Consider the following 14,077-nt stretch of genomic DNA (forward strand, 5'->3'; position numbering starts at 1 on the left):
AAAATGTCAGGTGCTATAATTCTATATTTAAAATAAAATATATTTAATAAATAAAATTCTACCATTTAAAATAAAACTACGAATATCCAAAAATATCTTCCTCCTACCTACATATCCATTTTTCCAAACCAAGAACTTCATCCACATATCTAATTGTTTTATCAATCCTTACCCATCAATAAATTCCAAATCTCTGCTACCAAGCCTTTGTTCTTCACAACTAATAAAAACAATGGTTATTAAGCCTCCATACGTGTCAGGCAACATTCTACTTTACACACATCTCTGTGCATCCTCAAAACCACCTCACAAGGAGACGTTATCATTTTATAGTTGATAAAACCAAGACTGAGAGTGTGTCCCAAGCACACAGAGTGAATGAAGAATTAGTCTGACCCTCGAAGTCCAATGATCTTGTACTATATGACCCTTACTGCTGGCCTCTACGTCCTCCTCTACCACACAATGATCTTTGTACTATGTAACTCCTACTGCTGGCCTCTACGTCCTCCTCTACCACACAATGATCTTTGTACTATGTAACTCCTACTGCTGGCCTCTACATCTTCCTCTTGTTTTCCCTGACTGAAATGGCATTATTGTAGGCAGACATCAGAACACAAATGGCATACATAAAAGAATCAGGTAGTAATACCGTGTTCCCAATTCTGTTACAGAGATAACTGAGGATTCAAAGTAATGCTAGGCACAGTGGTTACCAAACTGTAATCTCTTATATAACAAACCAAAAAAGTCTCCAGTTTTCCTTATTCTCTTATCCCCCATAATAAGACAACTTGAATCATACCATAACATTAATCTTCAGAGTTTGGTTCAGCTTCAAGGCAGGCACATAATTGGCACGCTGCAAATGGTGCACTAAAAGGAATTCATGATTCTGAACACTGGCACTGGACTGCAAAAAATTCACTAAACATTCCTAAAAAGAACAAAATAGACTGTCAACTACCAATTTACCTTGAATTTCTGACAAGTTTACACGGGTAAGTAATTACCTGCTCAGTGTCGGTAAACGGCAGCTTCAGTAAATCTTCCATTAAGCCCATTTCCTGACAGACTTCATACATGTGCTTTAGTAACTCCTCTATATTCAACCTATTGCAATGTTGCCGCAAAAAACTCCAGGCTTCAACCATGCATCTGAAAGCGTATTTATCAAAGTTTAGTTTTAGAAAAATTTATTTAAATGTACAAAACAAGAAATCTAAACGTAGAATCTCAAAGATACTTTGTAAAATATCTTTACAAATAATTTAAAAGTACTTTAAAAAATTTGTTGAATACTAAGTATTGCATAAAGAATCTTGCTAATAATGTCAGTAAAATGACATGTTTAAAGAATTTTGTGCTGCTTTTTAGACAAAAAATAATAAAAATGCAAAGTACACAAAGCTTCAAAGAAGACAAAAAACTAATGTGGCCTGGATAGAGCTGAATGATTGGTGTGGTGTGACAGAGGAACGTCAGGCTTTTAAGGCAGTGACACTCAGTGGAAAGTGTGGGAAAGACAGAGACCTACACGTGGAATCAAGCACACTGTGTTCATGGGGAAGGGAGAGCAGAGCTTAGCAGTAGATGTTTTTTGGTTGATTTGCAGCAAGATTAGATTGGAGAACTTGGGTTAAATTTGGCAGTCTCAGATACCATGCAGAGGTGCTGACACGTCCTTTGGTGGGCAATAAGATCATTTAAATGAAGGAGTGTTTCTTACACAGAAGTCTCCCAGAATCAGGTGGGAGGTTTTTTTATTATTATTTATTTGTTTAAATGCCAGTGTTCAACTCATACCCCACCAACAGCATTGTCTTGAAGGTTCACTTGAGCATATCTATAAAAATTATAATTAGATATAGGTCAGGACCCAATGATCCCAATGCGAAGAATACAGTCTACAGAAACACCAGCAAAAATTGCATAAAGATTAAGTATAAGAATATATAGTGAGGGCCAGGCATAGTGGCTCATGCCTGTAATCCCAACACTTTGGGAGGCCAGGGCGGGCAGATCACTTGAGCCTAGGAGTTCAAGACCAGCCTGGGCAATGTGATGAGACCCTAACTACAAAAAATACAAAAATTGGCCCAGCGTGGTGGTGTGTGCCTGTCGTCCCAGCTATTCAGGAGGCTGAGGTGGGAGGATTGCTTGATCCTAGGAGGTCATGGCTGGAGTGAGCTATGATCATGCCACTGCACTCCAGCCTGGCAGACAGAGCAAGATTCTCTTTTTGAAGAAGAAGAAAAAAAAGAATATATGGTGAAACAATGAATTATGATGTAGCCCTATATGAGGAAAATATGTATTAACTTGGAAAATCATTAGTTTTTTAAAAAGCAAGTTAAAAACAGTATGAAAATGATAATTTAAAAAATTAACCAATAAAACTTCTGTTTACATACTTATTTAAATAGAAAAGAAAAAGTTCTGAAGATATACACTAAGAATGGTAGTGATCACTCTGGCAGTTAAAATTTTTGGAGAGGCTGACGACTTCCAAGGCAGAATAAAAATGGCAAGCCTGCACCGCCCCAGACTGTCTGTGAACACAGTTACTCGGGGAAGCAAACGGTACCACTCTTGGCAGATCAGGGCCATCTGCTAATTTTGTTGTTCTGGGACTAGAATATTTTCATATATTCCACAGGGCTTATACAGGCCAACAGTCAAGAAGCACAATGTGTAGAGGTATTCCCTAAAAATTTACATCCGAAATTGCCTCGTACTTCTCTTACTAGACAGTGGAATCATTATAACTTGAGTGTAGAAGAGTGTTCATCTGTGTGTCCATGTGCACAGAAATATGGTCATTTTTCCCTAAACCAAAATCTAGAAACCTTAAAAGCAGAACATTTTTGAACAAAGAAAAACAGAGAATAAAATGAACATTTCATTATTAAATTTCACAACAAGGTTGATTTCTCTAATGTATACAAAGCGGCTATAAATCAGTAAGATAAATCCCAACAACACAGGAAAAAAAGCCAAAGATTTTAATGGGCAGGTCAAAAAAGAAATAGCTCTTTTAAAAACAGATACTTTTATTATTATAGTGAGACCAAACATACTAAAACTACCATTTTTACCTATGAGATGAAGAGACAAAAAATACCTGGTACACTGTGTTGATAAAAGACATAGCACATGGTAATTGAGAGGAGGATTAAGTTGGCATAACCTTGATGGAGGGCAATTTGCCCTACTTGTCAAAATTAAACTACCAAAATTACGAGGGCAAACATCCTTTCACCTTAGGATTTTATTCTATAAATTGGCACATGTGCAATATGTGTGGTTATTCATCATAGCATTGTTTAAAATGGCTAAAGGTTGAAACAACCTAAATGTTCATTACAGAGAACTATTAATAATTAGGGCAAGGTGTGGCAGCTCAAGACTGTAATCTCAGCACTTTGGGAGACCGAGATAGGTGGATTGATCACCTGAGGTCAGGAGTTCGAGACCAGCCTGGCCAACATGGCGAAACCCTGTCACTACTAAAAATACAAACATTAGTCAGGCATGATGGCGCATGCCTGTAATGCCAGCTACTCGGGAGGCTGAGGCAGGAGAATCGGCTTGAACCCGGGAGGCGGAGGTTGCAGTGAGCCGAAACCGCTCCACTACACTCCAGCCTGGGTGACAAGTGAGACTCTTTTCCCCCAACCCCGCCAAAAAAAAGGGAGAACTAATTTAAAAAATAAAGGTACAGCCATCCAAATAATGAACTACTATGCAACAGTTAAAAAGCAAATCCTTTATGTAATTATAAAATTAGCACCAAACTAAAGTGAAAAAAAGTATATTGCACAAGGGTGTACAGTCAGAAGGGTATACAGTGTGCTGTTTTTATTTGTTAAAAGGGTTTAGTGGGAGACAACATATAGGCATTTGTTAACATTTGTTTAGAAGATCTTAGGAAGAATACACTAGAAGTTATTCACAGTACTGGGTACTAAGAGCAAACAGGCAGTTGGGAATTCACTATGTCATCGTTCTTACCTCTTAAAACACTGAAGCATGTAAATAGCTTATCATCAAAAATAAATAATATGTCTCTCCCCCAGCCCATAGGCATTATATATTTTTAAAATTTTCCACTTTAAGCCGGGCATGGTGGCTCACGCCTGTAATCTCAGCACTTTGGGAGGCCGTGGTGGGCGTATCATAAGGTCAGGAGTTCGAGGCCAGCCTGACCAACATGGTGAAACCCCGTCTCTACTAAAAATACAAAAATTAGCCAGGCATGGTGGCAATGCCTGTAATCCCAGCTATTCAGGAGCCTGAGGCAGGAGAATCACTTGAATACAGGAGGTGGAGGTTACAGTGAGCCTAGATCGCGCCATTGCACTCCATCCAGCCTGGTGGACACAGCGAGACTCCAACTCAAAAAAAAAAATTTCCACTTTAAACTGTGATATCTACTCCCAGTTGCTCAGACATACTAGCAGGAATAAGAAACTTCCTTTATGATTTACCAAATATTTAATAATCGTATACAGAGTATTTTTAACAACAAATGACAAACGATTATGTTCTTTCCCAGTTTCCCCCATAGCAGAAAAACACTTTCAACTTCAAGAAATTCATTGCCAACACTTAGCAAATGTTTTAAAACAAAGTCTCCAAATCCTCACTATTCTCTTTCTTCCTACAGAAGACAATAATGATGCTAGGAAGAAGAGTAAGAAAATTAATTTATGAAAGGCTAGGCTAGCATGTTGGCAGTAAAAGATATAGAAGTCATTTTAATAAGGAATGCATGGGGGTTCTCAGCAATACAGCAAAGATAGACTGAAAACTCATCCTGTGGCAAACTCTCTAAACGTGCTAAACGAAATATAAACATGCATTATAAAATGCACGGTGGAGACCACAATACAAAAAGACATTCAAGAGAGGTAAACAACCAAGCACTGATTTCTCGTGACTAGAGTAAAGTAAAAAGACTGGGGAAAGACACATACAGGATATAAATAAAAAAGATTGTGTGTCTACATTAACAATTATTCATGATAAAGAAGGTTACCATATAATAATTTTAAAAGTCATTTTTAAAAAGAACAAACTAAAACTCTTATGTACCTAATATTCAAAATACAAAAAGCTGGCAATACTGTGAGGAGCTGAGACATCCACCATTAGTGTCAGCAACTTCGCGTACTCAGTAACGCACAGAACAGACCAGGAAAAAAAATTATTAAGGACCCAGAAAGATTAAAACCATGCAACGAACAAACTTGATCATGGGGACAAATATATTTGACATTTCACCTATTAAATGGAGAATACATTGAATACTTATCATTGGGTAAATCAAGTCTTACCAAAAAAATTTTTTTTAAATAGAAGCAGGGTTGGCTGGGCAAGGAGGTTCACACCTGTAATCCCAGCACTTTGAGAGGCTGAGGCAGGCGGATCACCTGAGGTCAGGAGTTGGAGACCAGCCTGACCAACATGGTGAAACCCTGTCTCTACTAAAAATACAAAAATTAGCTGGGCGTGGTGGTGGGCGCCTATAATCCCAGCTACTTGGGAGGCTGAGGCAGGAGAATCACTTGAATCTGGGAGGCAGAGGTTGCAGTGAGCCAAGATCGTGTCACTGCACCCCAGCCTGGGCAATAGAGCAAGACTGTCTCAAAAAAAAAAAAAAAAAGGAGAAGCAGCAGGGTCTCCCTATGTCGCCCAGCCTGGTCCTGAACTCCTGGGCTCAAGTGATCCTCCTATTTCAGCCTCCCAACGTGCCGGGATTACAGGCATGAGCCACTGTGCCTGGCCTTTATTATTATTACTTTTAAACAGAGCAAGTCTTAGCAAAATTTTACAGGTCAGGTACCACATGGATCACATCATATGATTACAATACAATTAGCCAACAACACAATTTTTAAAACTCATTATTTGTAAATTAAAACTTCTAAATCATAGGGAAAATAAATAACCATAATGAAAATTTAAAAATATTTAGAACAGAATCATCTATTAAAATGGTGGGATGCTGCTAAGGTGCTATGTAGGACATTCGATTTATATTTTTGTATTACCAAAAAAAAAAAAGCTGAAAATGAAACAATCACCCAACCTGAGTTAAAAGTACAGCAAAATAAACCCACATAACATAGAAAAAAAATTATGCCTATACAAAAGGATTTTTCAGCTTTCTTGTACATTTATAATCCTAAGACTGAATAATCAGTGTTAGTAGCTAAATTATCTATAGTCTTTATTTATCAGTCTGTCACTGTACAGTGCATCATGGTTAATTTGCACGTAAAACAGCCACGCCACAGTTGTGATGGTATGTCTGTACACACAGCTCATAAAACTGAAAAGCTACCAGCATGAAGTTTTAGAGAAATGCAAAGATGCTCTTAATGAGGAAACTCAGAATCAGAGAGGATAACTAAACTGCTTTTGATCCTATTTCAGAAAGTGGCATAGTTTAGATTTAAATCCAAATCTATTTGAGTCCAAAGATTTTGCTCTTAACATCTTTGCTACAATAAGTGGCTGTTTCAATAACATTATTTGTAAGGGTGCAAATTAATAAACAATATCACTAACATAAACAAATAGTTCAAAACAGGGTACAACCTCCTCAGGTCAGAAGTGAGGGTGTACCGTTCGGACGGTGAGTGTGGGGAGTGTGTTAGTGTTTGATGGTTTAAATATTAAAACTTTTTCAGCCATTTCAACTGTCTTTATGCAATCAAATCATTTGAGTGTTAGACCATGATGCAGCCTAACTTCTCTGACTTTTAGTTCAAATTTCCCAAACGTAACCTCTATCCATGGTTCAAGGACATACTGATTAAACACTGCTGGACTAGAGTTGTAGGTACTTGAACAAATTAGGTGATTATGTATGACCGCGGGAGATACTCAGAAACTTTGTTTTCTTGAATAAGTCCTTGTAAATCAGCTTGTTTTCTTATTTGCTTCTCTCTGATAAAAGTGAAGTGTAAAGTATGCTGTTATATAATCTCCTGAGCAATAAACACGGCTGCCTTTTGCAAAATTATCAGTTCAAACATTTAAGCAGCTTTCTCCTAAGGTGCTTCAATAAAAACTATCACCTGCACTTTCAACAGCGTTCTCTGACTTTTTAGCAACACTCACGTCATTCTCTATTTACAGGACTAGTAATTATTTTTAAACATTTCTTAAATCTGAATACAAGCTATCTCACAAATAGAATTTTGAGTGGTTGTTTTTATTTCTGTATTTAATGTATAGGAGCCTTAATGCACTAGTTTTCTGGGGAATCGATAACTGAGACTTTTTCCAACTTAAGAGAAATAAGGTTTAGAAATTAAACTATTTATTAGTGTTTGTTTACTATATGGCAAAGGTAAAGGAAATGAGAACCCAGCAAATCAGAGAAACATGCTCTGGATGAATTAAAAAAGGACACCTGGAATCAAAAGAAGGAAAAAAATCAGCAAACTTCCAAACATGTTTCTTCCAAAGTTCCAACACCTGCCCTTCTGATGTAAGTATTAGTGATAAGTATCAACACTTTAACATCACTAAAGAGTGAGAGGTATATGCAAATGAAAAAAATTTATATGCTGGTTTCCAACCCAGTACTATAATGCTTAACCCATTTATTCAAGTTATCACATTTAGCTTCTTTAAATTATTGTTCTTACAGTAAATCTTCTTGAAACTACAATTTTGATCTCAGAAAAAATTTCAGTATTGATTCTAGATTTATTAAGCTATCTAAACATTTTTGCCAAGCCAGATTATTTCAACAAGTACTTGCTAATTCATTACTGTTAAGGTTCTATGTCTAATCAATCCATTATTAAACTTCAAAACTTTTCTTCTGCCTGAAATTTGTAGATCTTACCCTCTTATCCTTAGACGTACATGCTATTTAACCAAAGAGAACCAAGAAAATGTAACCTTCAGAGTGCTGACGCAGAATTGATAATTGGTTCATATATAACACAGTGAGGTAAAGTAATTTCTAAAAATATAAAAACGATCAATAGGGTTGAATAAAACCAATAAAAGTGGTATAAAGTAAGCCCAGTAAGAATTTCAGCTCCAAGCAATGTCTCCAGCTTAGTTCATAAGAAAACCCAATAACCACACCACTGTACTTCCAATCATGCCATTTAGCTTTCTCAGTTACTATGTAGGTGAGACTGTAATAATCATTATTATGTAAATGGCAAATACACTGATTAGAGAACATTAAAATCTGCAAAAAGAAGAAACAAAGATATCACTTGCTCAAATCTGGTTGAAGTATTAAGACGTGAAATCAGACACTTCCTTAAATTAAGATTTTCTTTCTATGAGGATGCAATAGGGCAAATGCAATGACAAAATTCAAATACAAAGAATTCCAATACTCAAACAACTAATATTAACAAAAATATCAGCGTACCATTACTGAATACAAATTCTCAATCTGCAACTCTGTATCACTTCATTCTTCCTCTCTATTCCTGACTCCTTTTCAGCATACTAAACCCTCAGCTGTCCAGGCAGGACAACTGTCAATGTTGTCAATTAGCAACAAATATAACTGTAAATCTCAATTTGGCACCCTTTCCTTTTATTCAAGGTACTTATCTTATTCTAGATAAAAGGTGTTGTATGTTTTCCTTAACACTGAAAGACCAATAAGTAATGCAACAAAGTAAAATATTATACAGTATCCGTGGGGTGACTGGTTCCAGGATCCCCAAGGATACCAAAATCTACCCATACTCAAGTTTCAAAGTTGGTCCTGCAGAGCCCATGTATATGAAAAGCTGACCTTCCACATATGCAGGTTTTACACCCCATGAATACTGTATTTTCAATCTGCATCGATGCAGAACCCACTAATACAAAGGACTGACTTTACTGACTTAAGGGCCAACTGTGTATTGCCATTATCTATTTCATCAATTCCATTTTATTAACAGATATGATAAGGAGTTTATACTTTCAAAAGATGTACTTACCTATTAAAAAGCAAAACAGTGAGGTGAAGGATAACATCGCTACCACTGGACACTGTCGGCTTCATTGTCTGAATATATCTGAGGGCTTGTCTATGCTCGCCTTGACTCATGAATGCCTGAATAATCTTTGAATGTTGCCATGACAAAGGTTTCGCAGTAGCTGGATGAAACAAAAGATCCAAACCACTCTGGAAATAACATGAAAAGTGTTAAATATAAACATATTCCTATACATTTAGACAAAGCAGCTAAACCTAACACTAAAAAACACTTAAAAACCACAAAAATCAAGGTAAGACCGTTCAAATATAAGCTGAAAAAATCTACTTTAATCTGTGGTATATAGAGTTGCCTCTCAGTATCTACAGGATCCATATCTGTAGACGGAACCAAGTGCAGACAGAAAACATTTGCAAAACTAAGGCTGGGCGCGGTGGCTCATGCCTGCAATCTCCACACTTTGGGAGGGAGGCTGAGACAAGCGGACTGCTTCAGCTCGGGAGTTCAAAACCAGCCTGGGCAACATGGCAAAACTCAGTCTCTAAAACAAACAAAAGTAAGTTAAAAAAAAAATTAAAAAGTGCAGTGGCGCATGCTTATACTCCCAGCACTGTGGGAGGCTGAGGTGAGCAGATCAGCTGAGGTCAGGAGTTCAAGACCAGCCTGGTCAACATGGTGAAACCTTATCTCTACTAAAAATGTAAAAATTAGCCAGGCAGGGTGGTGTGTACCTGTAATCCCAGCTACTTGGGAGGCTGAGGCAGGAGAATCGCTTGAACCCGGGAGGTACAGGCTGCAGTGAGCCAAGATCACGCCACTGCACTTCAGCCTGGGTGACAGAGCGAGACTCCATCTCAAAATAAATAAATAAGAATAAAAAATAACAGTACAACGATAAAACATAATACAAATAAAAACAATACAGAATAAACTATTCACACAGCATTTACATTGTATTAGATACTATAAGTGATCTAGAGATGATTTAAAATACCCAATGAAATGTAAATACCACGTAAATAACTGTTATAGTGTAATGTCCAGGAAATAGTGACAAGAAAAATGTCTGTACATATTCAGCACAGACCCAGTTTTTTCCCGAGTATTTCTGATCTGTGGCTTGAAGCCACGGATGTGGAATCCATGGACACAGAGGGCCGATGGTATACAAGAGGATGTGCATAAGGTATATGCAAATACTATGCCATTTTATATAAGAGACACGAGTCTCTGTGAATTTTGGTATGTTTCTGGATCCTGAAACCAATTCCGCCCAGATACTGAGTGATAACTGTATTTTAAAGAATAAAAGCCTTATCAAAAACCTGACACCTCTGAGACTGTATCACACTAATTTATAAGATCGTCCCATCACCAATTTCATACATCAAGGCCAAATCTTGCCTTCCATGGTTCCCCCAACACCCCAAACATATCTCTAACATAACAATCACTATCATAATTACTTAGTAGTGTCCTTCTTTAAACGGTAAGAAATCTTGGGTTCTGAATTGTTACATTTATATTCTTGCCTTCTAAAATAGTGCTTGGTAAAGGTACTGATTAAACTGAGTCCTTCCTCAACTATTTTTAGAAGTAGACTGTATCATATCTTTTAATATCAATTTAAATTATGTGTATTTTCTAAAATTCTAGTAATTCATGGAAGTTTAAGCTGTAAGTGAATAGACTTACCTCAAAGTCATTATGATCTATCAACCAAAGACCCTGAATAAGTTTAACTTGGCCCCAAGAAATGGCAAATACAGTTGGGAAAGATTCAATGGGAGTGTCCGTTTTGTTGGGAAAGGAATACATAATATCAAGTAGCAAATAAATGGTCTTTGAAAAAGCAGATTAAGGACAATAAAATACAACAACAAAAACCTCCTACATATATATTTACAATACGTAGCAACAAAATGTAGCATTAAAAGAGACCTGAAAGGCCCGTTTTTAGTGTTTAAAAGCCGTCATGGAGAGTCAGCAATGAGAGGATAGTTTTAGTAAATGCAGGTAAAACTGGTCCCACACCAACTCCATTCATTCTCAGTATTTTATTACCAGCACCACAAAGGAGATAAAGTGAATTTTTATGAAGTCAGTAGCTCAGTAAATAAGAAACAAAGATATATGCAAATTTCTAGTGATCCAGCAAAAGACGGCAGCTTAATCAGACATCATCTAGCTTATAAATTATAAATGGAATTACACATTTTTAGACTAAGTAATTAACATTAGCACAAAAATATTATCACAAAGACTACAGGACTCAAATAACACCTAAGGTAATATCACACTAACTTATAATGTATTCATTTCCAGCACAGAGGTTAACGCCACTGAGAGAGACCACTTGGTAGTAGTATTTTAGAGCAACTGTTGTTAACTTTTTGAGTGTCTTGGACACATTTAAGTATCTGATAAAAGCCCAAGTACCACAAATATAAAACATTGTGCATATAGTTTTAGGTTAATCATAGGCCATCTGAGCCCAAACAACAGATCCTGGCTTAACACCTCCTTAAAAAAACAAAACCAAAATTCAACCTTGCAATTGAGATCACATTAGATATGTCAGGTTTCTACTACTCTTGAAATTTTATAATTTTAATAATACATAAACACTGGATAAAACTTAAAAGGATACGATAGAATGTTTGGCTGCTTCAGTAACGCCGTCTAATAGGTACATATCAAGTACTGCCTATAAAACAAAGAGATAAAACCTTCAGTGGCTCTTATAAGGTCATTCATTCATTCATACTTCTTGTTTTCCCAAGTCTGTGCCAGACACGCAGCTAAGCATGTCTCCTCCCTCCCCAGCTTTGTAGACTCTAAGTGATAGCACATTACTGCAAACCTACATGTAGACTAGCAGGAGGATATTTTCCTGTGCCTCCTTCATCTCGTTTCCACAACTTCTCAATTCGCTCTCCTAATTGAGAAACCAGTCCATCAATCATCAAGCAATCGGGGTTCCACTTCCCTCTGCAATCAGGGAAAAGTTAAGACTTATTTAATATCACTGTTAATTAATATCAAAGCAACCAGCACCAAAATATTAAAAATAACAATCCCAACTATCAAAGACAGAAGAGTCTGGGCATGATGGCTTATGCCTGTAATCCCAGTGATTTGGGAGGCCAAGGCAGGAGGATCACTCGACATCAGGAGTTTGAGACCAGCCTGGGTTACAAAGCAAGACCCCATTTCTAAAGAAAGTACAAAAACTAGCTGGGCATGGTGGTGTGCACCTGTAGTCTTAGCTACTCAGGAGGATGCGGAAGGTGGATCGTTTGAGCCCAGGAGTTTAAAGTGAGCTATACACATGCCACTGCACTGCAGCCTGGGCAACAGAGACCCTGTCTCTAAACAGAGAGAGAGAGAAGAGAATTGGGAATTGGACCCTAGTTAGCATGATGAGAACTACAGACATCAAGGAGAGTTAGTCGGATAAGCCCTTAAGTTGCCTCCAGCTCAGTCATCAGCAAGCCAGTCAGTCAAGGTGAGGTCCCCAGGTGGTCCATCTAGCCAGTGACCATTCTATTTTTCACCATATTAAGCAAACTACCATAGAGTATAAAGCCCAGCATAGTGAAAATACTGAAGTTCAAAGACAGAAAGTTAAAGTTTCTGTTTCATCACTTGGGTTAGTCTTTTATGCTCAGTGATTCCTTTACTCAAATATCTATTACTGAGCACCTATGATGTGACATGCAAATATTGTCCCTGTTTCCTTTTCTTTTCTCTTCTTTTTTTCCCTTATTTCCTTTTCTAATTGTGAATAGCGGCAGCACTTACTACTCTTTGAGGTTGTCCAACAAGTCAGGCACTGCACTAGATGCCCTGCACACATTATTTTATTTAGCTTTATACTGACTTCATAACTTATACAACAAATAGGATTAGAAAGCATAACAAAGCACCAAGGATATACACTTAAGAAATAACAGATCTAGAACTGTAAAATATCCTAATCAATCTTCCAAGCTAATGCTCACTCTCCTAACTTGGTCATTCTAAAGCACTGGTTCCCACAATTGCCATGCATCAGAATTACAGCTGGCACAGATTTTTTTTTTTTTTTTTGGAGACGGAGTCTCGCTCTGTCGCCTAGGCTGGAGTGCAGTGGCCGGATCTCAGCTCACTGCAAGCTCCGCCTCCCGGGTTTACGCCATTCTCCTGCCTCAGCCTCCCGAGTAGCTGGGACTACAGGCGCCCGCCACCTCGCGCGGCAAGTTTTTTGTATTTTTTTTTAGTAGAGATGGGGTTTCACCGGGTTAGCCAGGATGGTCTCGATCTCCTGCCCTCGTGATCCGCCCGTCTCAGCCTCCCAAAGTGCTGGGATGACAGGCTTGAGCCACCGCGCCCGGCGTAGCTGGCACAGATTTTAAAGTACTGATTCCCAGGTGATTTGGGTGTAAGAAACCTGGAATCAACGTTTGTGAATCATTGCTCTAAATGTTACATGCTTTGTAATTTTGTCATTGCAGCTTGAGGAAGACGACTCTTTCCAGAAGTGCGGTCAAGACTCTGAACACCACTCTTTCTTTGTCTATTACCTTTGCTTCTTTATTTCAAAGGAACTAAGTAGGCTATTCGTGTACTCTTTTTTAAAAAAGAGAGAAATACACTAGTAATGGTAATAGCAAATTCTGATACTTTACTGAGAATTCTACCCATTCAGTCGCTTTGTAACACGACGAACACTGCTCTGAGAAACTTCCCTCTTACAGACGTAATTTCTAAAACTGGTTTACTAGTACCTTGATAAACGCTCAAACTTCTGTCGACGACTGGTGTAGTAGTTCTGAATTACAGGGTAGTTGTAGCATAACCTTGACAACTGCACAGAATCATCTAGATTTTTAAGAGTTGGAAAAAAAGCTGGTAATATTTCCAAAATATCTCAACAATACATATTAATATTTTACTGTAATTTAATATTTACAGCAACCCCTGGTTAACCCACAGGGTGGTTATATTTAAGTAATAAAAGATTACTACATATCTTTTTATTTACAGATGCGCAAGTGAGAAAACGATCTGTCATGAAAGTCTAACAACATGGATGGTGGCTTAAAACCCCGGAA

General features: G+C 37.6%; 1 protein-coding gene across 1 annotated transcript in view; it reads right to left on the reverse strand.

The window, feature by feature from the left end:
* The window catches only part of AHCTF1 (AT-hook containing transcription factor 1), a 99,375-nt gene that overhangs the window by 40,603 nt on the left and 44,695 nt on the right, over positions 1–14,077 (reverse strand). Inside the window, exons 17-23 of the mRNA XM_025403705.1 lie at positions 13,751–13,844; positions 11,849–11,972; positions 11,632–11,688; positions 10,677–10,823; positions 8,982–9,169; positions 1,017–1,161; positions 809–940 (exon numbers count right to left, since the gene is read on the reverse strand). Coding sequence (XP_025259490.1) covers positions 809–940; positions 1,017–1,161; positions 8,982–9,169; positions 10,677–10,823; positions 11,632–11,688; positions 11,849–11,972; positions 13,751–13,844 — 887 coding nt within the window. The remainder of the gene's footprint in view (positions 1–808; positions 941–1,016; positions 1,162–8,981; positions 9,170–10,676; positions 10,824–11,631; positions 11,689–11,848; positions 11,973–13,750; positions 13,845–14,077) is intronic.

Source organism: Theropithecus gelada, chromosome 1, assembly GCF_003255815.1.
Source record: "Theropithecus gelada isolate Dixy chromosome 1, Tgel_1.0, whole genome shotgun sequence".
NCBI classification, from domain to species: Eukaryota; Metazoa; Chordata; class Mammalia; order Primates; family Cercopithecidae; genus Theropithecus; species Theropithecus gelada.